This window comes from Fistularia commersonii, chromosome 16, assembly GCF_037954325.1.
Source record: "Fistularia commersonii isolate RoL2024-O1a breed Wild chromosome 16, RoL_Fcom_v1.0, whole genome shotgun sequence".
NCBI classification, from domain to species: domain Eukaryota; kingdom Metazoa; phylum Chordata; class Actinopteri; order Syngnathiformes; family Fistulariidae; genus Fistularia; species Fistularia commersonii.
This window is the reverse complement of record NC_141299.1, coordinates 14229431-14254156: the sequence shown is the minus strand read 5'-3', so window position 1 is coordinate 14254156 and position 24726 is coordinate 14229431. Positions and strand designations below refer to the sequence as shown.

At 38.1% G+C, this 24726-nt stretch overlaps 3 protein-coding genes across 4 annotated transcripts in view; 2 read left to right on the top strand and 1 right to left on the bottom strand.

Moving 5' to 3' along the window:
• The window catches only part of rnf13 (ring finger protein 13), a 33392-nt gene extending 30151 nt beyond the window's left edge, over nt 1–3241 (bottom strand). The window contains exons 1-3 of the mRNA XM_086161620.1: nt 3042–3241; nt 358–630; nt 61–141 (exon numbers count right to left, since the gene is read on the bottom strand). Coding sequence (XP_086017746.1) covers nt 61–141; nt 358–471 — 195 coding nt within the window. The 5' untranslated portion in view covers nt 472–630; nt 3042–3241. The remainder of the gene's footprint in view (nt 1–60; nt 142–357; nt 631–3041) is intronic.
• Nucleotides 3242–4725: 1484 nt separating this feature from the next.
• On the top strand, nt 4726–9614 carry LOC147226031 (protein ANKUB1-like). 2 transcript variants are annotated; one of them, XR_015107281.1, is made up of 7 exons: nt 4726–4856; nt 5142–5276; nt 6808–7024; nt 7395–7509; nt 7599–8313; nt 8396–8471; nt 8906–8961. XR_015107281.1 is itself a non-coding variant. In XM_086161984.1 (6 exons), exons 1-6 carry the CDS (start codon nt 4767–4769, stop codon nt 8985–8987), a joined length of 1512 nt encoding a protein of 503 aa, XP_086018110.1. In that variant the 5' UTR covers nt 4726–4766; the 3' UTR covers nt 8988–9614. The 2 variants fall into 2 exon arrangements, 1 of the variants encoding a protein (XP_086018110.1); XM_086161984.1 differs by having other exon boundaries at nt 7599–8471; nt 8906–9614.
• A 579-nt stretch (nt 9615–10193) lies between these two features.
• Nucleotides 10194–24177, top strand: ppp1r2 (protein phosphatase 1, regulatory (inhibitor) subunit 2). Its single transcript, XM_086161619.1, has 6 exons — nt 10194–10563; nt 16875–16982; nt 17399–17482; nt 18848–18954; nt 20445–20618; nt 21600–24177. The coding sequence occupies exons 1-6, from the start codon at nt 10433–10435 to the stop codon at nt 21617–21619; spliced, it is 624 nt and encodes a 207-aa protein (XP_086017745.1). The 5' UTR covers nt 10194–10432; the 3' UTR covers nt 21620–24177.
• Nucleotides 24178–24726: the final 549 nt, after the last annotated feature.

The following is a 24726-nucleotide window of genomic DNA, read 5'->3' as shown; positions in this document are numbered from 1 at the left end:
GCCATTGGGTCAAACCAATTTTGCAGACGTCTAAAATAACCTGAGCTCATGCAGACTCACCTTCAGCCCGTTGCTTGGCACTCGGTAGCCAAACCGCGAAGGCAAGTCCTCGAAATTCTCTGTTCTGTTGTCAAATGAGTACTGCAAAAAAAAAAAAGGGGGGGGGGGGGCAGACTTCAAAATTCAAGACATTTTTTTAAAGGTTTATTCATCTTCAAAGCATATCTTTCTTTTTCAGATTCTCAGAAATTAAAAAAAAAAAAAAAAAAAAAACACAGCCCCAATATGCTAATAATGCCATGAGGTAATAAACCTGCGCATTCTCCTTTAAATATTTTTTTTCTTAAAATTACTCACAGCAGCGATGTCAGCTTCAACAGGCAATAGGTTGAGGAAGGCAAAGATCTGGACTGTGAAAATGGTATAGATCTGCATCGCCGAGAGCATCAGCATTCCCAGGGACAGGAGCATCTTGGCATCACGTTACAACCCTCAGCTGCTGCAGCACTCACTCATGAACCCACGTAAACATAGAAACAAACAAACCACACACGCACACAAACACACACATGCACACACACACACCAGCCAGCAGAGGAGACGACTAGACACCACTGGTTGCTGTCAGACCTAGAAAAGACCATATATGTATATAAATATGTATAAAAGTAGAACATTGTGGCGTATAATCAATCACAGGTCATGCGTATAGTTAAAACCAATGTGGTATTTTTTTTGGAGCCAGTAAAAAGTAAATTGAAAGAAATTATTGGCAGGAGCTTTGGAGTAAATTTATAAAAAAAGATTTTCATTTTGCGAGCGTTATAATAGGTGACAGTCCTTCACAGCTCTTAGGCAGTTTTCATAGAAAAGAAGTCAGTGCTCTTTGGCTCGGAAGTAATTCTGCTCCTATCTATGTTTTTCATCGCTCAGATTAACTCTGTAGGGATTCAGCACCAGACGATAGGGCTTAACGTTTTTTTCTTTTGTTTACTTTGCTCTAATAGCTGCAGTAGTCTTTACAATATGTGCAACAGTTGTACAAACTGTACTTTTCAGCACAGAACACATTTCTTCATGTCTGGTCACAAGATGAGAGAGAGAGCAGGAGATCCTAAAACATTTCTCATACTGTTGCAACATTCTTTACAGTTCCTGTGAAACTTTTTTTTTTCTTATTTTTGTCCATTTTCTCTCGAAGATTATAAGCTCTCCGCAGAATGTACAGAGTTGCAGAAAGACTAAAAGCTCACAGGCTGGAGTCAGCATGTGATCAGGTCAGGCGAAACCCCCAGCTGTAGGCTTGTGAGACTTCAACGCACTGGGCTACATTATCATGCTGAAAAAACAGCACTATTTTTGGACTGTATTCATTGTGTGCAAATCTATAAGTGAAAGAGGAAGTTTTCATTTTGACACAACAGGCATACAAGACCTGTACCATTGGATTATCCAAAATAATGCAGGTCTTTAAATGCAAAACTGAGTCTTCAAATGCAGGTCAAGTCGCATAAATAGAGAAAGGTGAAAAATCAAAGTTGTGACGTTTGATATTTGGAAATATGTGATATTAACTGAGGCTGTGAAGCTTGCGACACCAAAGGCTCTCTTCTCACTCCAATGCATCATCCATTAATAACTTCAGTGTTGCAATATAAAAGGCTTGCAATTTTCAAACAAATTTGAAAGCTAATACAATTGCTGAAAATGGTACATTAAAATAAAGTCAGTCGTTAAACTATTACATCAAAAACACTTTTGTAACTTAAATCAGTGGGCACATGTAATTGTAAAATAGGATGCAACTTTAACTCATTGACATACATCATGGTACTCATGATATGTCTTTTCACACTATTTACAAACATTTTAAGATGCATTTGTACATCCTGTAAAACTTACATAAATATGAACAGTTTTATGTCTCATTTTATAATAAAGGCACTAATCAAGGCACAGAAGCTTCAACCTCTAGGTCTGAACAAATCTGTAGTTGTTTTAAAAAGTACAGGAGTTCAATTGTTGGGCAAATAAATCAAGAAAAAGCAAAGACTTAATTGCATAACCGTTCATATCCTCTAACAAAGGCTGCTGTCATTTCCCCACAAAGAAAAAGAAAAAACAAATGAGGCCAAAAACACCATTGTTTATCAAACAAAATTTTGCAAAATCTTTGCAAAATCAAAGTGCACAGTTTTGACTCAAAAGCTATGGATATTTGATACTTTGATAAATAAAAATGACAATGGACAATGAGGTGAATAATCTATTTTAAAGTGCTGATCTATGTATGAATGTCTCTACACAAGAATGGCAACCCTATCAAAGAGATAATCCCAATAATCGCTAAAAGGGTATCAGGTCTGATCAACAGTTATTACCTTGCAATTAAAAATGAATGGCTCAGGGCTAGGGTGATCCAAAGAACGCGCCATCATACTGATGCAAGCTGTTTTGCAGCGTACCACTTAAACAGCTTAAGTCAAAAAATCATATTCTTTGATATAATGATACACTGATCGTATCCGTATAAAATATAGATCTAATTATGACTCTCACTGGGGTGGGCGTGGTATACGGCCCGATTATTATCATCGCAAATAGTCGTTTCTGTAAAACGTGAAAAATTATCGATTCCGTTAGCTAAAAGAGGGATGGGAACATAAATGACTCAAGAAGCTGGTCCGATGAGGTAAAATGCAACCAAAAATACCGAGTGTCGCCTCAAATAAAGAGGAAGTCTACACCACATGAGATGCGTCTGCTGCCAGCTGATGGTAGAAAAGCATATGCAATAATATTAAAACAACAATCAAAACATGAGGCAATCAAACACCGACGTTACGACCGATTATTTAAATATGTAAAGGGACATGTCGATGTCAAAAACACAGCTGCACGGTTGAAGATTGTGACAGCGTGTCAAGCAGACACAGCGGGCGATAAAAGGTGTAAAGCTAGCGGTTCAACAGCGCAGCGTCCTCCCATCAAATACTCCGAGCTCCCACCATGCTAGCACGGTTAGCTAATGGGGTGTTTACCTCAATATCGGTCCGGCAGTTTATCTTGTCCTCGAATGAAACTGCTAGAAATGACATTGCTCTCGCTTTCTTTTCTTTTTTTTTTTTTACTAAATGAAAGGAATACAGGTGTCGACAACTGGTCGGACGGCGGATCACACCGTTTGAACGGTAGGTCGTATCGTTAATCTCCCTCTCCGCTAGCTTCTTTTTTCCGACACATGCGCCGCGCCAGATTCCACTTCTGATTGGACGAACCGCGTGTCAATCATTTTGTTCCGGAAATGACTCTAGACGTAAACATATCCACGTGACGACACAGACACATTGCATATAAGTTGCGTACAATTGTAATTGTTTAGTGTCTAAACATGCAAGATAAACCATGAGAGGGAAACGCAGGCACAAGAGCTTTTATTATAGCCACCATTTAGATTAAGTGCATTTTCTTTTTATTTGAAAATCAGTACGTTGATGTGATACGTGATGAAAAATAGATAAATATTACTCTCAGATTTTATAGTAAGTTTTCTAATTTCTAATGAGAAATATGTTTTTTTTTTTCACTGTTCATTGTTATTTTAATTCAGCATCCATCCTTATGGCAGGAAGCCCATGGGAATCTTCATGGTGTTTGAAAGTTATTTTGGTGAAACAAGTAAACCCGGGGACATTTATAGACTTTCAAAGGTCAAATGCAAATCAGGAGTTTCCTGGAAAACTTTATAGAAGAACAGTTAAATTCTATCAAACAAAACCTTGAACAAACGGTAACATTCTCCCAGTGCTGAGGGAAATCACTGGGTGGTCCTTTTGTTTCTTAACAAACAGTCAAGAAAGGAACTGACGTACGACTGCAGTCACATTCGGAACAATGGTTCCTTATAAATCTGAAAAACACATTTAATACTGTCAGCCAGGAATCTAATAATATTTTTGAATAGGAGTCTGAAGTACCTCTTCCAATTTTTTATATTTTTTTGTTTGAGGAGAGGGCTTCTTTGAGGACATTAGGACAAGGCTTGTTTAATGTAAAAACATCGTGGCAACATCCTGATTTTTCATGTTAGGATGTGTAGCTTATAGAACGATCTGGGCTTTGATTTTTAGAAGATTTTTGAGTCTTATACAAGACAACTTGACCTTCTAAGATAGATTTTGATTATTCCTTTTTGAAGATAAGCTTTTCTCATATACTCATATGAGAAAATTGTTGAGTTGCTGCTGGTTCTTACTGTTGCGCTGGAATCAGAGGCAATTGTTTTTGAAAGGAAAAAGCCAATCTATTCTGTCTATTTCTGTAAAACAAAGCCATAATCTGTGATATACGTTGTTCTCCCTGTCATGTATACCTTATTTATGCATCACGATCACAGTTAAAAGGAAAACACATTTTGTCAGCTGGCCTGACATCCGCTGTTATAGCTGGTCCACTGATGTCTAATAATCATTTTCGACTTGATGAAAGAGAAATTTAAGTACCCTATGTGATATGTAAAAGTTTGTCCTCAATAAAACCATCTCTTACTCAGACTACACCTTTGGAAACTTATATTTTATCAAAAGAACCCTTCAAATAAGATGGGATTTAATGAATTGTCACGTGTTGACTCTCCTGCATCCCATTTTATAAAGAATTCGGCCTCTCAAATGCTTCCACACAACCCCTCCCACTCCCTTTATACACATGCTGCTGTCCGATTAGAGCAGCACAGAGGACCACAAGGAGAGCAGAAGGTTGCTACCATGAAGGTATCCATCTCCTTTAATGGTTCTTGGGAGACTTTGGACATCTCTCCACATCAGACTGTGCGGGACCTAAAACAGGAGGTTCAGGTAATATTACAGACCCTGTTGGGGGTAATTTTTCATTAGTTATAGTTGCATTTTGGCAATTTGCTATATTCTTTCCGCTATTGATTAAGCAAGTATCTAATTTAAATTAAATTGTCGAAATAAATTATGTTCCTTGTGTCACAAAATACACAACATTATGTTATGCAATGAAAAAAGTTTGTTCTCTATTTACTGTGCTGACAAGGATAAAAAAATCTAAACACTGAACTGTTGCATTGAGTTTTCATCACAGCTTGATTCAATTTTTAATTTCAATTTTTGAAGGACATCTTTCTTGTGCAATTGCCAAATGACAACCATTACCTGGAGTTGAGCTGGGGCGGTGCAGCGCTGCAGGACAATTGGGCTTTGAGTGACGTGGGCATTGCAAGTGGCAGCACCATTCAGTGCCTTATAAAGGTATTCAAATGACACAGGGATGAATCGTTTTCTACCTAATTTTGAGTTTTGTGGCTAAATTTTATCAGCATAAGACAATTCTCATTGAAAGTAGATGCTGATATGAATAAATAAAGAAGTATTGAACACGAAAATGTGAAGCCATCGCAGTACTGCTACAGATTTCAAAATGCATCAAATGCTTTGCCTTTCAGATTACTTTTTGTGATATTATGCAGCACCAAAAAAATAAAAACACCTTGTTCTTGTAGGGAATGAATTATTGGATGTCTGACATTTTGGGTCTGTCCGATTACTTGGTTTTATTATTGGGATAAATTCCAGTCTTATCACTAGGCAACCTCCTGTAAAAGTTGTCATTGTTTGAGTGAGTGTGCTTTTGTCACTGTTTAACATCCCCTCTTAAAAACTGTTGTTTTCTAGAGAGTCTGTGCCTTTTCAGCCATTGTCAAATATGTCCAACTATATATTTTTAATCCTATTATTTTTGATAGTAATGTGTTCAAACTGTCAGGATAAGAGCCTGACATAGAGCTATGAATAAATGTACATTTTCCTGTTTTATGTTTAAAACCAAGTTTCACATTTTATGAAGAACAGTTGACCTCTATGGAATTATTTACAAATGGTAACATGCTTGGCAGAACAACTGTATCTCAAAACTGGTGTATCGTAATAGTAACTCAAAATTAAAATAATACAATCATGTCTCTGTTAATATAATTTTGGTGGCTTTAAATTGTGAAGCAGTATGAAGAGTATCTTGTTAATGTATAAAAAGTTGCAAAGCATATTGCATTTCACAACCATTTGTTTTATTTTTGCACAACTGCAGTTTACAAGGTTGGATTATTTTAAAATGAAATGACTGTGTTTTATTTCTTTAATAAAATCAGCCACAGTGTGGCAGCAAAGTCTTAGATTGTCACTATAGATGACACAATTTATCCGTATCACAATCAGAATCATTTTAATCCGCCAAGTTCAAAAAGAACAAGGACTTTGTTTCCGGGTTGTCATTGCTCACTGCACAGTGAATGGAATAAGTTAGGTAATAAAAAAATAAATGAAAATAAGAAGGAAAAATAGGTAGTATATATAAAAACACAAGTACGCATAAAAATGTGCAATCGCATTCAAAGTGCAGGGTAGAAACGAAATGTACTGTATGGGAGTCTTGTTATTTATTTCCTCACATTCTGACTATTTACAGTTCATAAGCGTGACAGCCTGGGGTAGAAACTGTTTGTGTCCCTGGTGATCTTGGCAAACGGTGCTATGTAGCATCTTCCAGAGGGGAGGGGTTCAAACAATAATAATAGTATTTACAATAGAAATACACCCCAAATGTGGAAAAAAAGAAAAAAAACATCACTACACACAGCATATATATCTATTAAAAACAAAAATGCAACTTAACAAGATAGAAAAAAAGTGTAACTCATTTTAACGCACCAGTGACTAACTATTGTAGGCATTCATCTATTATTTAATCAAATAACAACCGTATTATTGTCTTTTTTTCCTTCAGAATGAACAGAGGCCAGCAATGTTTGTGTTCATTGCTGTCACAGGAGAACTGTTGCCAATCATGGGAAATGCGTCTCTTCTGAAAATGTCTGTGGCAGGGCTAAAGACAGTTGTGTCTGTCCAAACAGGACTGCCTGTCAGCGTCTTTGTCCTCACTACACCAACCAGAGTCCAACTTTACGACTGCAACCAGCTGGAAGACTATGACATTGGTGTCGGTAATAGCTGCTTTCACTTTACACAGCCTGCTATGTGTGTGAGGGCTGCATAGCTACTTATCTAAAACAAAAAAAAAATGAAACAAGTAGTATATTAAAAAGGTAGATCTGATCCTAGGGAGCTTCTTATTTGTGTGATGACTTGGTTCATCTATATAACAGTGGACAATATATTTTTGCACTTAAAAGTAATTGCACAGCAATACTCTGTAACTATACACAAATATAAACTATGCTCAGATAAAGGAGTTACATCAAGCTGAGACAGATGTTTTCCTGAACTGCAACACAGTAAATTTAAAGATTAAAAATAAGAAATGAAGTACATATTTACAGAAACTAGCCGTATATTTCTTTCACTGTAATTTAGGCACAACACTCCGTTTGGATACATGGAATGGGTGGGTGGAGTATCTCCAGGGTTGCCTCCTAGGTAACAGATTAACAGTCCAGAGTCACCTATCACAGAAAAGACGTGTCATAAGGTTTGGGACTCCTTAGACTTTGAGAGAGCTATGTTCGTCCGCAAATATTAATGCGCTCAAAATGTATTTTTCTTTACTTTTCTTCTTAGGTTTCAGCTGCGGGTGGCACTTTACATTGCTGCCTCTTTGGGTCACTTGGAGCTGGCGAGCTGGCTGATGGAGAGGGGTGTGCGTGCTGACAAACCAGTGGGTGTCCATCCATTGCGCCATTGGTGCCACCCAACTGCCCACAGAGACACCAGAAAGTGCCCAATCCATGCAGCCGCTGAAAGCAATCAGCTTCTCATCCTCAAACTTTTCATCTCTAAGAATATTTCAACTCTGGCTTGTCGGGATCCTGCAGGACATGACCCTTTAAAGATTGCCATTCAACATGGACATAGGGGTTGTGTGTGCTACCTGGTTGAGAAGCTGTTCTCGTACATATCTCTTTCATGTATGACACTTCCCGTACGAATCTACCTACAGATAAAACGCTGGGTGCGATTGGGTCAGAGGAGAGTTCTTACCAGTCAATATCTGCATTCCCTTAAATGCAATGCGGGAGATCTCTTGCTGGTGGATGGCTACAACCAACCAAAGATGTCTTCAAAACCAAAGAGAGTAATTACCCAACTAAATATAACCGACCAGCTTTCATTTTCCCAGCTCCCCGCCAGAGGAGGGCCTCAGGAGCTCCACAGTGAGATCTCTGTGAAACCAGGCAACTTTAAAGTGATGCAGAAAACCCTAAAGCAAGGGTTGAAGAACAGGGAGAACACCCCTTCGGATGAAATCAGTAAAGTTGGGGCAAGTAGGAGCAAGGTTTTACTCCCGCCTATCGCTAGGAAAAAGATTCCCAGGCCAGTGTTTGTCAGTGCCTCACCCAGCTCCTCCCTTCTCCCAGACCCATGTATGAAATCATCCCAATGCTGTGTCAGAAGTCCCAGAGAAAAAGCAGTGTACTGCTTGACCATTGCCAGGTGTCTTACCTTAGTCCTTTTAACAGTATGTTGCATTTGCTGAAAATATTAATCCTGGTTTTCAATTGTCGATATATTCTTTTACATTACTCACACAGATTGATGTATGTCTTTGGACGATATTGTAAAATTAAAGAGGCACCAGATATCTTAACTGCAGCTAATATTATTGCTATTACTTTTTCATGGAGAAAAGTCCCTTTATTATGTGCGATATTGAAAATATACTCCCTTTCTTTTATTTTCAAATGGAGTTACAGCAAAAGAAACAGAGAAATTAGAACTCAATTTGAATACAAAACGCTCACTAAATAAGTTTACGTTGAGCTGAATCATCCGGTATCACAGTTATTTTAATGATAATTTATATGATGCAGACAAATTTTTGTTTGCCAGCTCATAGATTTGTATAACAAATGTTTTTCTTAATACAGAACCTTCACTGAGAAGCCCTGGATGAAGCAGCTGAGTATTGCTCGAGCACTTGCCAGGAAGCAGGTCCAACCTGCCTCTTGAACCTCTAAGAGTCCAGTGCCAATCAGCTATTGATCAGCCTGACTGCAGCTGGATATCCCATCAGCTGCTGGGAACAGTGTGGAGGATGACGAATCACCCAGAGCAATGACTAAGAGTCATATCTTAGAATCAGTATTTATTTGTATTGGTTATTAACTGTCCTTCTATAAATATGAGGGACAAAATAAATAAAGTGAGTGTTTGTTTGACAAAAGTCTTAGCAAAGACTGCCATGCTCATTAAAAGACAAATATTGATTTCATCTGAGATGAAATAAATGCATTGTTTTTATTTGTTGACAGATATGTAACAACAACATTGCAGAAATGTCGAGTGTGTCGTTTCCTACACATGTAGGAAGGGACATAAGAATATTTTACTGATCCTGAGTAGTTTCTTAATGAATATATATAATTTTTTTAAATAAAAAATCTTGCAACCTGTGATTACCATCTCTGATAATAACTCTTAATAAATATGTCAATAGAAAAAAATGGTGTCCCTGTAATGTTACCTGAACGGGCTCTTCGATATGAAAAGTTTGAGATTCCAAGTAAACATTCAGTGAACCTTAGCCAAAGCAATTATGACGAAACCACATTTTGAGAATAAGAATAAGAATGAGAATAAAAATAAGAACAACTTTATTTATTCCGAAGGAAATTGTTGTGCCAGAGTTACAAGAAAACAGAACAATAATAAATAATTGTAGAAAATTGTATAAACAGAAAAAAAAAATATATATATATAACTATATATATATCTGCATATATGTATATACATATATATATATATATAAAAGAAATACAAATAAACTATAAAGTGTCTTTGGTAACAAGTGAAGACTATAGAGTGTTTATGGTGATGCAGTTCTATTACTATCATTATCCATATGAATATGATTACTTTTGGTGATTTGACTTGCAATTGAGGTGCTGCCGTTGGCCAGAATATAATACTTTTCAGTTTTCATATATCTTTACATACAAGGATCAAAAATTAAATATCTTCCTGTTGGGCTGTATTTTATTTTATCATGGGATGTATAGTCTCTTAATTTCACACAGGAAGAAAATATAATTGATAAAATATTGAATACATGTCCCACAGTCGTCACATAGAAGGCAAACTTAACGAATACAAAAGCCCGAGAACAATGCGCGGTCGCGTTTCAAAGTATCGCGATATTACACGCATCGCAAGACCCGCTTTTGGTGCGTTCGCCCCGCCAGTCAGTGGGAGAACCGGAGTCGAAATGTTCCCCTGCACTGTGGACCCAGACTAGGCTTTCTCTCTCTGCTTCCCGGAAGTCGTTTGAGTTATGACGGCGAGCATGTCCGAAACTGGTCCGGTTTCTAGCGATTAAATAGAAGGAAACCTCCAAAGCGCCCATCAGTCGCCAAGGAACATTGAGACAGCCCGGGTTTGACAGACAGCCTCTGGGAATGGCAGCTCCCCGGCCGATAAAAGGCATTCTGAAAAACAAGAGCAGCGCGACCAGCGTCAAATCACTGACTGATGACATTCAGGGAGAAATCCCTGAGCAAACCTCCGGACTCTCGGAAGAGGATCAACAGTAAGTTTTCAGCCGAGTTAACGTTAGCTCCCCGAGTTTGCCGGCCAGGTAAGGTAACCTAAGCTAGCTACACGCGCGTTAGCTCTGTCTGGCTAACTTACTCGCAGAAGTCAGCGCCTTATCTCTTATCGCCAAGAAACGTGTTTCTTTTGCTTCTTGTAACTACGAGTGAACTCGATAATATTTTAATATATTTCTTGAAAAGCCACCCTTGTTTTTTCATCAACCGAGGCAGGTTAGCTTCCACACCGGCCAGTCGTAATGACAGTTACCCCAAGTAACGTCAGAGAGACCGGTGTTTCTTTTTTTGCCAACGTCCACGATGCATTGCTTTTATGAAAGATTCTTCACCAAAAATCCCATGAACTATGTAGTGAATTAGAAAAAAATTGATAACCATTAACATAACTTCTAGCCCCTATTGTATTCCCCCATTACGTCTTATCGTGGATGAAAATTACGGCGTTGATGTTTCATCCTATCCCCAGTAATGTGAGTTCGAGCAATAACTACTGTAGCAATATAGTGACAATGATCTTTATAGACATTAACAGGAATTATTACTTTCTTATCAAGAAAGGTGGTTTCAATCCTGGAATCGTTGCATCGCTGTTGTCAACATATCATGTATTGCGACATTAAAACGGTTATTAATGTCCCTGCTTCTTGACCACTCTGGACATATCTGGTTCCTTATCAAGTGCTGTGCGCTTTTTATCGTCTTATTCGATAATTCAAATTTGTACGCCACCGTCCAAGGTGAGAGATCCCTAGAATACTTGAAAATTAAACAGGATTAAGCCAGAAGCCCTTAAAGGTTGCAGATCGTGACCTTAAATTCTGATTATCTGACTCGTAAATCAAATGTATCAGTGCTCAGTAGGTGCTTTGTGTCAGCCTGGTGGCGTATCTGATATAACACCATGGTTTTCAAACTGTAGCAGTGACACACGGTCCTTCAGTTTAGCTGTGCCTATGACATGTTTTAATGCTATGCTCTCCTGACAGCCATCTCACATTTACTTTCTACCCTCTGAAAAATTTGGAAACAGATTTTTCAGGGGGTAACAGGGGGTACAATTCTGAAACAGTGATGGCTGAAGTAGGTTCATCAGCGGCAGCCTGCTCAAACTTCTGCCATTTTTGATATCAAAGTGCACTTTAACAAGGTTATTGGAGGTTAGGAACATCTGAAATCAGAAGACACTAAATGCAAGGTAATATATTTTGAAAAAAACAATCTTCATGGTAAGAATATTTCATATTTGCAGTATCATACTCCTATTTATATCGTTTACATAGTTGCACTTTCAAAGATAGTACTTTAACCTTTGAATCACTTTCTTCTGGTGTTACATTATGAGTAATTTGTGTTTTTCCATTTGCATTTTTCTTTTAAATTCCAGTGTTGTGTTTAATTCAATTTGTAAATTTGAATTTTAGCTTCAACTGAAAAAGGATTGTTTAGTGTTTGGTGATGCTCAGGATTTAGTGTTCATTTTTAAAATCAATATTTGCACTGTGATGCCTTTTGGGCTTATGCTGTTTTGACTTGTGGCCAAAAAATATTTCATGGTCATTTTTACATACAAAAAAAATATATATATATATTGTGATAAAGTGTAAAAGTGTGTATATCACTGAATATGAATGGTTTATCATCTTTTGGCATTTCACGTTCCAAAATACTGACCAACTGCATACATACACACTAGCAAAGGCTTGGAAAATTGTCTCTCAAAGATAAAATGTTATTCTAATGAAATTTGGAAAAGAAGACACATCAAATATGACAGATAGTCAGTTTTGAACCTCAGTATCAAGTTCTCACAATAGCCTTCCATCTGCAAACTGCAGGTTTATCAGACAAGGTTAACTGCTCTAATCCAGCTTGAGAATTCCATGATGCCATCTTATATTTGCCTCTTTGATCAAGTCCTGTTGTCCTTGTACTGCCATCTGTTTAGTCCTTTTAAAAACTCTTCCATGTGATGCCATAGTGACATAAAATGACTTCACAATCCTCCAGTTTTATAAGCATCACTTCACTCAGCTGTAATATCTTTGAAAGGCACAACTGTTGTCGAATGCCTGTAACTTGATTGACTTTTAAACTGTACTGATCATGCAAGATCGCTATTCTGTTATCAAAATGCCGTTTTTGAATTACTACTAAATACCTCTAAATGACAACTGAAGACCTTTAAATTTGACATGCATCATCTGAAAGAAAAAATACCATTGTGCTTGAATCACATTTATGGTTAAAGCTCAAATATACTTATTGATATTGGAATTCTTTGATCTTCTATTATCACATTACATTACATTACGGTCATTTGGCAGACGCTTTTATCCAAAGCGACTTACAAGAAGTGCAATTCGGTCATCGAAGATCCGCAGTACCAGTATTTGGAAGTCAGACGTGACCACTCAACCAAGTAACCATCTCAGAAACCGTATACATATACATTCATTTCATCGTTAATTTTTTTTTTTGGGGGGGGGGGTTGGGGGCACATTATCTGTGTCGCCTCTAAATGGCTGTAAGACATCAACCACCCTTTGATTAATTTTACTCGAATGTTGAATCAGTTACCGGTACTTAGCATCTTTCTGCTTGCCCCCCCCCACCCCCACCCCCCCCACAGATCTAGACATTAGCAAGTCATTTCATAGCTGCTGCGTGCAAAATTAGGCCAAAGAGAGATAGCAGTTAGTGCATTTTATTCCCTGCAGCAAATTGAGCTTTTTCTGTATTGATACCAAAATAGTCTCACTTTGAACGATGAGAAAGTAAAGTGAGAGAAACTTTTCCTGAAGGATCCTGCATGCAGCCAAGCACCAGACCCTCAAATATTGAAGGAAAGGGAGTGGTGGTGCTATATCTGTGTATTTGGCTGCTGTTATCTGAGGGTTCACAGACAATGCATAGAGATTTAGCAGTTCTCAGGGAAGTCCGTACAATACAGGTGCCATTTGTGTGACCTATTTTGGTAATGGAAAATCCATTTGTAGATGTGTACATAGTAGAGGATAGTAATAGAACTGCAAATGTAGCCAGTAAATGTAACTGCTACTGTGTAAAGAGTAAATCCAAAGACAGTCTGCAGATAAGAATTGATGAATCAAATGGTCTTCAGACAAAGGTCCTAGGGGCTGCGTTTGATGAATCAAGTGACATTTTGCAAAAAACAATACCTGATTGCTTATTTCTGTGTGTGTGTGCATAGTTGTTTGCCATATGGATAGATTAAGATTTGAGTGAACGGACAAACTGTAGCTACAATTTCTATCATAAGTCATTTTGTTTCTTTACTTACAAATATTGTCTTAATACATTAATACAGTCTTAATACCCATGGGCAATAACAGGATCTGGTCTTAGAGTCATTGTTGACCACCTCAAGAGTACCTTGACAAAGGCAAATGTTATTTTCTTTATTTTCACTTTCATTTTCGAAACATTATGGCCTTATTTAAAAAGAGGTTCATGAATTTGACAAATTAAGGGAAAAAGTTCAGACATCAGATTAACAAAGTCAGAGGAAGGTCATAGTATGGAGGAAGTACCTCATATGTGAAAGCAGCAATGGACTTTAGTTTTTGTGTGTATACAACACATCTTCAGTGAATTTACACCACCTGCATTGGAGGTCTATATTTTTATAGGCTATGTTTTATCAATTCTGGCTTTTGTTTTGTGTTTCCTTTTTTAACACCACACTAAATGAATAGAATGTCAGCTTTTCAGTTAATTAGAATATTATAGGCATTGTTTTTCAGTTACTGGAGAGGTCATTAATATACATTGTAAACACCTCATTCAGTTTTTTTATTAGGTAGCTCGGCTACATCACAAAGTAAACTTCATGTGAATGTGTGACTTATTTTACACATTCAATTGTACTTTCAGTTTGCAATTTAACAACAAAAGTCATAGCCCCGTTTCTTTGCTGTGATTTTTAATTATTCCTATGATTTTCGAGCAAATTACGTCAATGTTCATGGACATTCCCATCAAACTGTCCATTATGGGCCTCATCCAGACATTAGTTCCCGAAGGGAAATCATTTTTGTTGTCCTTAAAGTTTATTTCAAAAGCCCAAGAACCAGTTTGCAGTTAGTATGAGGACACTATGTTTTTATTGACTCTACCACATCCATGTTCTTGATGTGAAGTAAACTGTGCACAATAGGCCTTTTAGGGAGCCTTGTGTTTTTTTTTTTAAAAAGACAGCATTTAATGGATTAAATTCAAGACTTCCTCAGACTGCGGCTTGCAAGTCTGATCAGGTTTGATGAACAGATACACCTCTGTTTTAGGGTTGTGCTTTTTTTATCTGAAGTCATATTTTGAGGGCTCTGTCACCAAGTGCTGTGACTGAGGACCCTCAGTAAGAGTTTTGTTTACAAGGCCTCGTACCGAATGTGACAAAAGTAACTAGAACAACATTATATTGTCAGATATTAAATGCCTATACCTACAAACATGGATCAACAGACGGATGAAAACTGGCATGGCAGATGTAATGAATAACAGAAATATACAATTTATTACCCCCCTTTTGTCAAATTATCACCTGGACAATAACTTGTCTAACTTATTGTTTCTAGTCATCTGCAACAAATCCCCCTCAGGAGCAATTGGATATTTTTGTTCTCTTGCCCTGGATGCAAATGTAGGATTTGAGAGTGACTGCTCCTTGGTTGTTCATCAATATGGTGTGCTGGTTGACTGTCTCATCTAATAATTCCCTTTTTTACAACCTGCTCCATAATATGATACAATACTCAATGAATTACCTCTTTTCATTCAATGTTGAATTACTGCTTGAAAAAGCGCTGCTGCAAATGTGAAAAGACATCTTTATTACAACAGCAAATCAATTCTTGGCTTTTCCGTTGTCTTTTCTATCTGTCAGTGGAATGATATATTGTGTGTATTGACCTTCCACTATCTATGCTGTTAAACAATGCCTGCTGCTGTTGCTGTTTGTCCATCCAGACTCAATACTGTAGAGCTGGACCTTTCATCACTGCCCTCTGACTGCTACCTGATCATGTAGCTCAGTAATGACTCACTCTATTTAATGAGTTTCCCCTAAGCGTTGTCGCCAGCTGTTGACCACCCTCAAGAGATAGTCATCATCACACAAGAGATCCAACTCTATATTTAGTTTGTACTAGTAGTTGGTACTGCACTCTTTTTTTTTTTCCCCCCGTAGAGGCAGGTTCATCAGTGTATTACAGCTGGAGTGGATTTATGAGCAAAAGTGGTTTGCATGGCTGCCTCTGAATTGTGTTGCGTAACCACAAACTCAACGGAATTTAAAAAGAAAAGATTTACTGACACCTAAAACACAGATTCGGGATTGCAATTTCGTACTTTTCATTGAAAGGCAAATGAAGCTCTTCCTGCAATCATAGTGCGTAATCTGATTTGAAGGCTTTATTATTTCTGCAGCTTGTTTTTGCCTTTATCCGTTATATTTAGTGTGAAGTATTCCAATTAGCAACAAGAACAGTCCGCAGTTTTGAGAGTTATCATGTTTTCAATGAGCTGTCTATGGATTATAACTGTGATTTCAAGTAAAGCAAATTCACTGAGGTGTTATTTGTGTCACAGAAAAGACAGTAGCCTGAGTTATACTTTTTTATTGAAAGTTTCTCATTTGTCTATAATATCCCCTGACTGTAATGCCTTTTTATGCTTTTGTCTAGAAGTGATGCCTCCAAGTATGATTTGTTTGTGTCTTCTCTGCCTTTTCAAAAAAAGTATTTTATCAAAAGTAGACTTAAGAAAGGATATTACTTGCAGGGAAATCCTTTTTTCCCTTCCATGTTGAATCACATATTGAAAGCCCTGCTGGAGTAGACAGATGTGACAGCATCATCATTCTCTGGATGACAAATTGAACTGTTTGGGGGGATTAAAAGGTGCTTCCCTGGCAGGTGGGGCGAAAATCAACTTTTGTAAAAAAAGCAATTGTATTAGATTTTTACAGATCAGCATTTTGTCAAACTACACTCACATTCGGCTGAAGTAGAAGCTTTAGCCAAAAGAGATAGAATGGTTTTTCATGAAAGTAGGCAGAGTCTGTATTGGTGATGGTGACATTTTTGTCTGCACGTTCCCAAAAATAATGCGCTTGAACAAAAAAACTGGGACATGGTGAGTCCTAGATTACTTGTGGGCACTCTGGAGGAATCTGTGGGATGTTGAAGTTGGTTGGTTGGTTGGGTGGGTGGCCCACATTGACTGTCTACCCTTTAGACCTCATTTTTGTTTTTCTCTGATCTCTTTGCAGGAAGAAATCCCAGAAATGGGATGAGATGAACATCCTGGCCACATACCATCCAGCAGACAAAGATTATGGTCTGATGAAAATAGACGAGCCCAGCACTCCTTACAACAGGTGACTTTCCCAGCGTTCATCGATTTAGACCCGGAGCTACATATTTCCATTCAGAATACATTTGAATAAACTCAGAATTTACTCCTAAATTGACTTAATTGCAGCTTAAAGATCTTATATAAGCCACTATGAGAGAGCTATGTTTGTTGGTGTGTCAGTTTCTCAGCAGGTTTGTAATTCAAAACGTCAAGGTGCGCCTGAAGGTCACCCCCCCCCCCCAGAGCCTTCCCCTCTCTCTCTCTCTCTCTCTCTCTCTCTCTCTCTCTCTCTCTCTCTCCCCCCCCCCCATTTCTTGGCTTTCATCCCTGCCCTCCATTGCCTCAGCACCCTGTTTTTTCCCCATTAACTGCCAAATACTCATCATTGCCCTCAATCTTCACATCATTGTTTTTCTCACTAATATATTTCTCTTCCAGGATGTTCGGGGATGAAGATGATGAGGGAGCGTTGAGTGACTCAGATGGCCACAGTGCACTCGCACCTGATGACCTTGCATCGAAGTAAGAATTAATTTTGAATGGATGTTGACAAGAAGGACAGGGGTAGAACAACAGTGAAAAAGAAAACAGGAGAAATCAGACGGGGAAAGAAAACATTGGCCTGATTAGGTGAAAGAGAAGATAGTAAAAAGTGGAGGCAAAAAACACATTATGATTAGACTCCCCTGAACAGAATCCTTGCTCGAGTATTATCAAAATAACTGTCAGGGGGGCATCTAGAATGCTGGGATGGATGTTGCTTTTTCAAGTTCACGCAAAGATTTGGTCAATGTTGTTTCAAAAAAACATCTTCTGAAATACTCAAAACATAATTATAGCAAGCCCAGCTCATAATGTGATGATTTGATGCAGAATGTTATGTTAATATCTCTAAGACAAGCAGAAACAATTAGGGAGCAGAAAGGTTTGTAATTTCTCTCTGATAATGGTGATATCCCTATTAAACCTTGAACACCATTATACGTGTACTGTGTGAGGAGTGTGTTGTGGAGTGTAATGGGAGAACCGAGTTTATCTGCCATCAGGCTTATATAAGTGCATTGATGCAGGGATGGGATGAGCTTGACTGAGTGTGTTTGCTTCGGTGAGGATAGTGATTAGCTCCAGGCTTGCAAGTCAATTAGCCACCTTTGTTTACTTTCTCAAAGTGCCCTCCAGTGCTTTTCACTGAAGTCTCCAAATACATCAGCTGCTCTTTTCCTCCATGCCCCACCAGGCCCTATGCTTACGCTCTCTTGTCATCCATGACAAATTGGACTTCTCTTAAAATTTCTCAGATCATATTTAGAGCACTGTATCATAGAAATTCATTTTTGCTTCTTGTTCCTGTCCTCAAATGTACCATATGCCTTGCAGCTTGGTTGGTACTGTTTGAATTTGCTGCGAAATTGACAAAAGTTTCCTTTCTGGGTGAATCCGGCTAGTCTGTTGAAGCACAGCAGTACAGTAAATGGGATCCTCCCGAAGGCACTTCCCGACCATCCACTCAGCTGTAAACCATTATTCGCTTGGTCCTCTGCTATTAATGCTCTTTGTGATTGTGAGACATGAGGATACTAACTCTGTTATTTTTGTGTCACTACTCACACAGGCTCACATCCCATCATTCTCACTGTGTCTAGACTCTCCTCCCCTTCAACTCACCCTCATGTTTGCTTCTCCATCTGTGTTCTTCTAACGTCTGCTCCTCACCATTGAAAGTGTTTTTCAGTAGCTTATGCAATGTCCTAAAATGAACCTTCATTGGAAATTTTGAATGTCTGTCATAATTTAAAATGGACAAAGATGGTCTAAAAACTGATGAGGGGCTGTAACTTTCTGAATAGGCAGCAAATTGTCTTTTTTTTTTTTTCTTTTTTTTTCAAGGTTGAAGGCAGCGGAAGGTTCAGAACCTAGTTTTATGAAAGAAGAAGAAGAGGAGGAGGAGGAAAGTAGTGAAGAAGAGGAAGAGGAGCTGACCCCTGAAGAACAAGGTCAACCAAGACACTATTAAACAGTTTTTATGAACTCGTTCATTTCTGCCCACGGTAATGATCATGTGATGAACAGTATGTTGTATGCTGCCACTATTATAAGTGGTTGGTTTTGATTGTGGCTTACTAGCTGACTGCTCTGTTTAGGTACCCATGATAATAATGTCTGCTTACCAATTTTTTCCCAAATCCTCGACTAACACAAAGTCCTCTGCAGCCATGAGGACAAGTCTCCGCAGTGAAGAGGAGCAGAGTGGGTCGATTTTAGAAAGAACTGTTTTGTATTCTCTTCTGCTGACTTAGCTTAAAAGACACACACACACACATACAAAGTTTGCCTTACACAGTGTCAGAGTACTCGCTAACCTTGTTCGTCCGTGCACCATCAGCCTGTATGATCTCTGCGGTAAAGGCCAGAGAGCAGTTTGGACACTTACAGTCCTTGACAAGATCTGACTAGAAGCTTCACAGGTTTTACTGACCAAGGAAAAGGGGAGCAACATAGAACTATGTATTTGGGTTGAAAGAATAAATAGAGAGAAAAAATGCAATAAAGCATTTCGCAGTTTTCTTAAATTTACTATAATGAACATAACCACAGATTTAAAGGCATACTGATTTTTTTTTTTTTTTTGAAAGCTAAGTGTAAACAAATCTTTGTCTAATTTGACAAAATTGAGTTTCAGGCGGCATTCCTGCTTTGCTCCCATAATTTTCAACAGAATTTACTTTGCATACAACTTGGTATACGGAAAAGGAACTCTGCGTGTTTCCAAAGAACATGAAATTGCAGCATACTGACATGATTAAAAGTAACAAATTACACCATGCTAGGGGTCCTTGTTTTCAGGCGAAGGGCTGCCAAACTGATGGAGAGATAGAACAACGACCCCCTACTGCGTATTCAGTTATTCATTCATTCTTTAATTGTACCGCTAATCCTACACTCAGGTTTGCGGGGGGCCGGAGCCTGTCCCAGCTACCACTAACATACCTTTTCAACTCATACCAATTTCAAACAGTTTAGATTTAAAATATACATTTATATAAAAGCCTATCCTGCCTTTTTTTGCTTCTCATCATTTATATTGTTGTCAGAGCTAAACCTTGAACATTATTGATAATTGAATAAGGTCTCAGGTGGTGTCTCAGTTTGTCCCATTTAGAGTTTGACCCCCTTTGAAATTAGTTTGTCCTGGACTAATCAACTATTTCAAGCTTAGTTATTTTTACTGTCCTTTTTCTCGGGGGATCTCTATTGTGATGTTTTTCAACATGTTTTCAGTTCAGTCTATTAATGAAAGGTGTCCCCACCGCTATAATTCACAATATGCCTCTTAATTCTTATATCCCAGCTCCTCTGTTTTGTGCCGTATGAGACTCAGTCGTAAGTTTCTAGGTGTAAAATAGTATTTGTGCTCTCTGGGTGATCCATACATCAATTGCATTTTTGAAATTATAAAAATAACTAATCTTTTTTTCCTCTACAGCCAAAAAGAAGCATTTTCAAATGATGAGGAAAATGCACTATAACGAAGGTCTGAACATCAAACTGGCCCGCCAGCTTATTGCCAGCGAGTTGGAAGATGACGAGGATGGAGATGAAGAAATGAGAGACGACACAGAGGAGACGGAGGAGATCAGTGTTGACCCCCCACAGGAAGGTAATGACACCCTGTGAAGGGTCGGGAATATACACTATGTCAATATACATTAATGTCATCTAACTGTTGCATGGCTACATCATACAAGATTTTTCTTCATTTTTTGAAAGCTCTTCAGCAATGTATTTGAGGGTTTTTTGGGTCAGTGGGAAAAGCTTCCATCAGTAATTTTTTTTTATTGATTTTTTTTTTTGGGGGGGGGGGGCACAACAAAATACCCTAAAAAGAATCAGGAGATTATCGAAAAATAAGCGGACATTACTGGGACAAAATTACAAAGTGTGGAATAATTGCTCATAATGCCAGGATCCCATAATCTGACTTGTAATTTTTTTACTGTTCGGATAGAATAGGATAGAACTTTACTGATTCCTTGAGAGACTCCCATAGGGAAAATTTTATTGAGAAAAGGGCTGCTTAGTACCTCAATATAAATGTCTTAGCCCTAAACCCAGAAACACTTCCTGTAAAGACCCGGATGAAATGTTGTCGGCCCAATATAGTTTCAACATGTGGAAACACATCTGCGAATATGATAGAAATACTATAAATAATTGAAAAAGAAATACCAACACTAATAAAATTATCATCTCAAACAGCTTTTGTGTTTCACCTGGGCTCGGTGAGATGTTTTAATGCCTATACTGTCTAAGCTGGGTGTTTTCAAAGTTAGAGTGAATGATATACTTTCGGGTACTTGTCACTCGGCAACTTGAAGGTAAAGTTTACTAAATAGATATCTCACTTGTCCCTAACTTGGTATTTGGATAAACTCAGCCATTATTTCTGAATGAGACATTTATGACACATGTCTGTGGAGTTTCGCGATGCTTATCAATTGAATGTTCTTACTGAAGAAAATTAAACTACTGGGTTAATTTCTTGAGTTTACTCAGTTTCGATTTCGTGAACACAGAGCCGAAGAGCAGGAAAAAAAAAGTTTTTCGTAACTGGTCTCTCTTTCACTTGTTTTTCTCTCAGCTGACTCTCTGGACTCGTAGAGGAGGTGTTTTTCCCCTGCAAGCAGTGCCCGTGTTGGTTGGAGATCCAGACAAAGTTTTGCCACTGTGCTCTGTGCCACTGCAGATAAGGCTTCACCACCCATACAACAATTGAACAGCCAGTAACTTCACAATCATCCATTTGTCTCTATAATTCCTAAGAGTGCAATATAAGCTTCAAACCAACTGGTTATATCTCCTAGAATCAGAACAATACAAGTGAATACTGTTGGTCCCTCCTCTTCCCATTTCTTTTGCCAAGAATTTCCCCCTACCGCCTCTCTTGACTGGGTCACACTGAAGAATATGTGATTGTAACTGTGAAAAAAAAGGGTAAGGCCTCTAAGAAAATACTGCTGAATAACCAGGACTCTAGTCTGGCAGCTCATCAATCCTTCTGCAGGCCACAGAGCCAGTACATCCCAGAGGGAGGCCTGAGGAAACCCTGCAGCCTTGCTGAAGGCACTTCAGGCAAACCATGGGCGGTCGTGGCAGGTTCAGTTCACGTGGCTTCTGTGTTTGATTTGCTTTGTGACACACTGCTTTTCAATTTCATTATTTTTGTGATAAATGTTGCGAACCTTAACAATAGATAAGGTTGTGTCTATTTTTAGTTTAATTTTTTTCTTCTTGATAAAAAGCAAAAAGGTCTGTAACACTCTGCCAGCATAAGAGAATCATTTCAGTCAATAAGCCAAGATCTTATCCTCTCAATATAAACCCATGGCAAGCAGCCCAACAAGATAAATCATACAGATATGTTCTAATCTGATTTAACACCTATTTTCATAGGTAATTGAAACATTCTGTGTGAACTGATCTGATTGCCTTTTATCCTCTCAAAGTAAGTAGAGCAAAGCATTATTTGGATGAATTTTCCTAAATATTTATTCACTTTCTCATTTTATAAACAAGATTATTTACCATAATATTACTGACAAATTTGGTATTTGCTTTTTTGCCAAGAAGCCCGCTTTACATTTAACACACTGCTGAATCCTATACATCAAAAAGACCCTCTTGAACGGCTTAAAATCAGGAATACTGCGCCACTCTGACATCCCGCCGTCTGGATTAAAATGCAGAGACAGAATGGAGAACAGAATGTGTCTCTGCTGACTCAATAACAGTTGGTCCAGCAGAGAACCTCTAGATGCCTGTGGTATGAAGTTTACACGTTGCCAGAATTATATAAGAATTTTTACACTGTGGCAGTGTGTTATGCCAGCATTGCTCAGATCTGTTTTAATGAGGAAAACTCCATCACAGTGTCCTTTCCACGGCAGCATTGCACAATCTTGGTGTAAAGGGCGTTACGGTCAGGTTGAAGGACAGTGCCAGGCGGATCTGTATGGAAGGGGTGTTTTTTACCTTGACCGAGCATCTTGGGTCTAAGAGGTCAAAGGACAGCCAGTATTTACGCCAGTAGTAGCCACCGTACAATATGCAATAGATGAACAGGATCATCATTTTGTAAGAAACGGCTCCCGTCATTCACAAGTTACAGCTTTAATTACCGGGCTCTTTGGAGGACCCAACAACAACCAGCTCTTGCGAGATCTTAATATTTGACATTTTCTGCTTTCATGACCTTTGTATTTGACATTCTCTCATATCTGAGCTTCATCAGATAGATTGGGGGTATTTTTGTTTGATGATGCTACAATCATGTAGTGTGTTTTTGATTTCTCACATTATTTGTCATCCTGCTTGAATGATGTCAAACAAGGGGATGCTTTGATGCTACTGATAAGGACGAATAACTGTATAAAATGCAAGATAGCTAGTACAGTTAACCACTTTGGTGTATGGATGTATATTCTGTGTAATAATCGGGGCTCCAATGGGCATACAGGCTATGGTTCCTGCAAGTCTTTAGTACAACGGGTCTTTAAAAGTGTTATGGCTTCACTTTAATATGATCGATAGAATGGGCACCTGAAGGAAAAGAAAGTGGAGAAAGTCCTGGAATCCCAAGTATGTCTTAATTTGAAATTTCATAGTATTTCCTCACTGTGATGGGTGTCATGTTGAGTTTGTTTATGAAAATATTTTTTTTGTTGTTTAATATGCCTTCCCCCCCAATGAAGCAAATCAAAACTGAATAAACTTTTTGACCAGTCCCCCTTATCAATGAACAGTGATCATATGATCATTGTGAAGAAAAGAAAAATGTCTGGGAAGATACATATTTTGACAGCTTCTAATTATTTTGAACAGCTATAAAAGAAAGGGATTGGATCATCAAAACAAAGGGATTGGATCATCCCAGATATGACTGATATGATCACTGTATGTGGTTTGTACCTGTCAAATGTGCCTCGTGTATTTATGGACATGTTTCAAATGAAAAAGCTTTGCACCCAGTTGGCTTTCCGTTTGTTTCCACCACTTCAGTTGTGTTTTTTCTTTCTTTTGTTTTTCAGGATGACAGATTGTCCTGTGCACTGTCTGTCTCAACATGATGTGGAACTGATTTCTTTTTTGTTCAGCTTGCATGTTCTTCAAAAGATTTTCTGTTGTTTTTGTCACCCACCATTAAAGAAAGTTAATAGGAACTTCTGTGTTTGTTTTAATATTCCCGATGACCAAGACCTGCAAAATCAATGCTCTACAGTTTAAACATGAGCTATTTTTCTTTTTAACAGGTACTTCAACTTAATCAGGTTTTAACATCAGTTAAAAGACCACACCACAATATAAAACAATTTGAGAGGATAGAGCATTTTTTTTTATTTACGCTCTAATATTTTTTTCTATTTTTTTTTTATAATTCACATACTGTAAGTGGTTACCTTAATTACAAGATATTACAAATAATGTATATTTCAAAATGTATCATGTCCTACTTGTGAAAATGCCCGATTAAATATTAAGGAGGCATATAAAAACATTTTTAACGAATCCATTGATGACCGTTAAAACAAATGTTATAACCATGCTTTTATTTCTTCGTAATTTTTCTCACTAGCAGTCTTTCCTGGTAGTTCCAGCGTCTTACCACCCGGTGGCGCTGTTGCACAACACAACCCGGTGTTTTCTATGAACGAATAATGTAAAACCGGCTGTGGTTGTGTCATACCATTGCGAAAATCCTTTAAGGGGGA

What these genes read in the sequence shown, in the direction of transcription:
- ppp1r2 (XM_086161619.1), top strand. Translation starts at nt 10,433, where the DNA reads ATGGCAGCTCCCCGGCCGATAAAAGGCATTCTGAAAAACAAGAGCAGC. An exon ending in CTCTCGGAAGAGGATCAACA is followed by an intron (nt 10,564 to 16,874) that starts GTAAGTTTTCAG and finishes ATCTCTTTGCAG; the next exon opens with GAAGAAATCCCAGAAATGGG. An exon ending in TGTTGACCCCCCACAGGAAG is followed by an intron (nt 20,619 to 21,599) that starts GTAATGACACCC and finishes TTTTTCTCTCAG; the next exon opens with CTGACTCTCTGGACTCGTAG.
- LOC147226031 (XM_086161984.1), top strand. Translation starts at nt 4,767, where the DNA reads ATGAAGGTATCCATCTCCTTTAATGGTTCTTGGGAGACTTTGGACATC. An exon ending in ACCTAAAACAGGAGGTTCAG is followed by an intron (nt 4,857 to 5,141) that starts GTAATATTACAG and finishes CAATTTTTGAAG; the next exon opens with GACATCTTTCTTGTGCAATT. An exon ending in CCATTCAGTGCCTTATAAAG is followed by an intron (nt 5,277 to 6,807) that starts GTATTCAAATGA and finishes TTTTTCCTTCAG; the next exon opens with AATGAACAGAGGCCAGCAAT.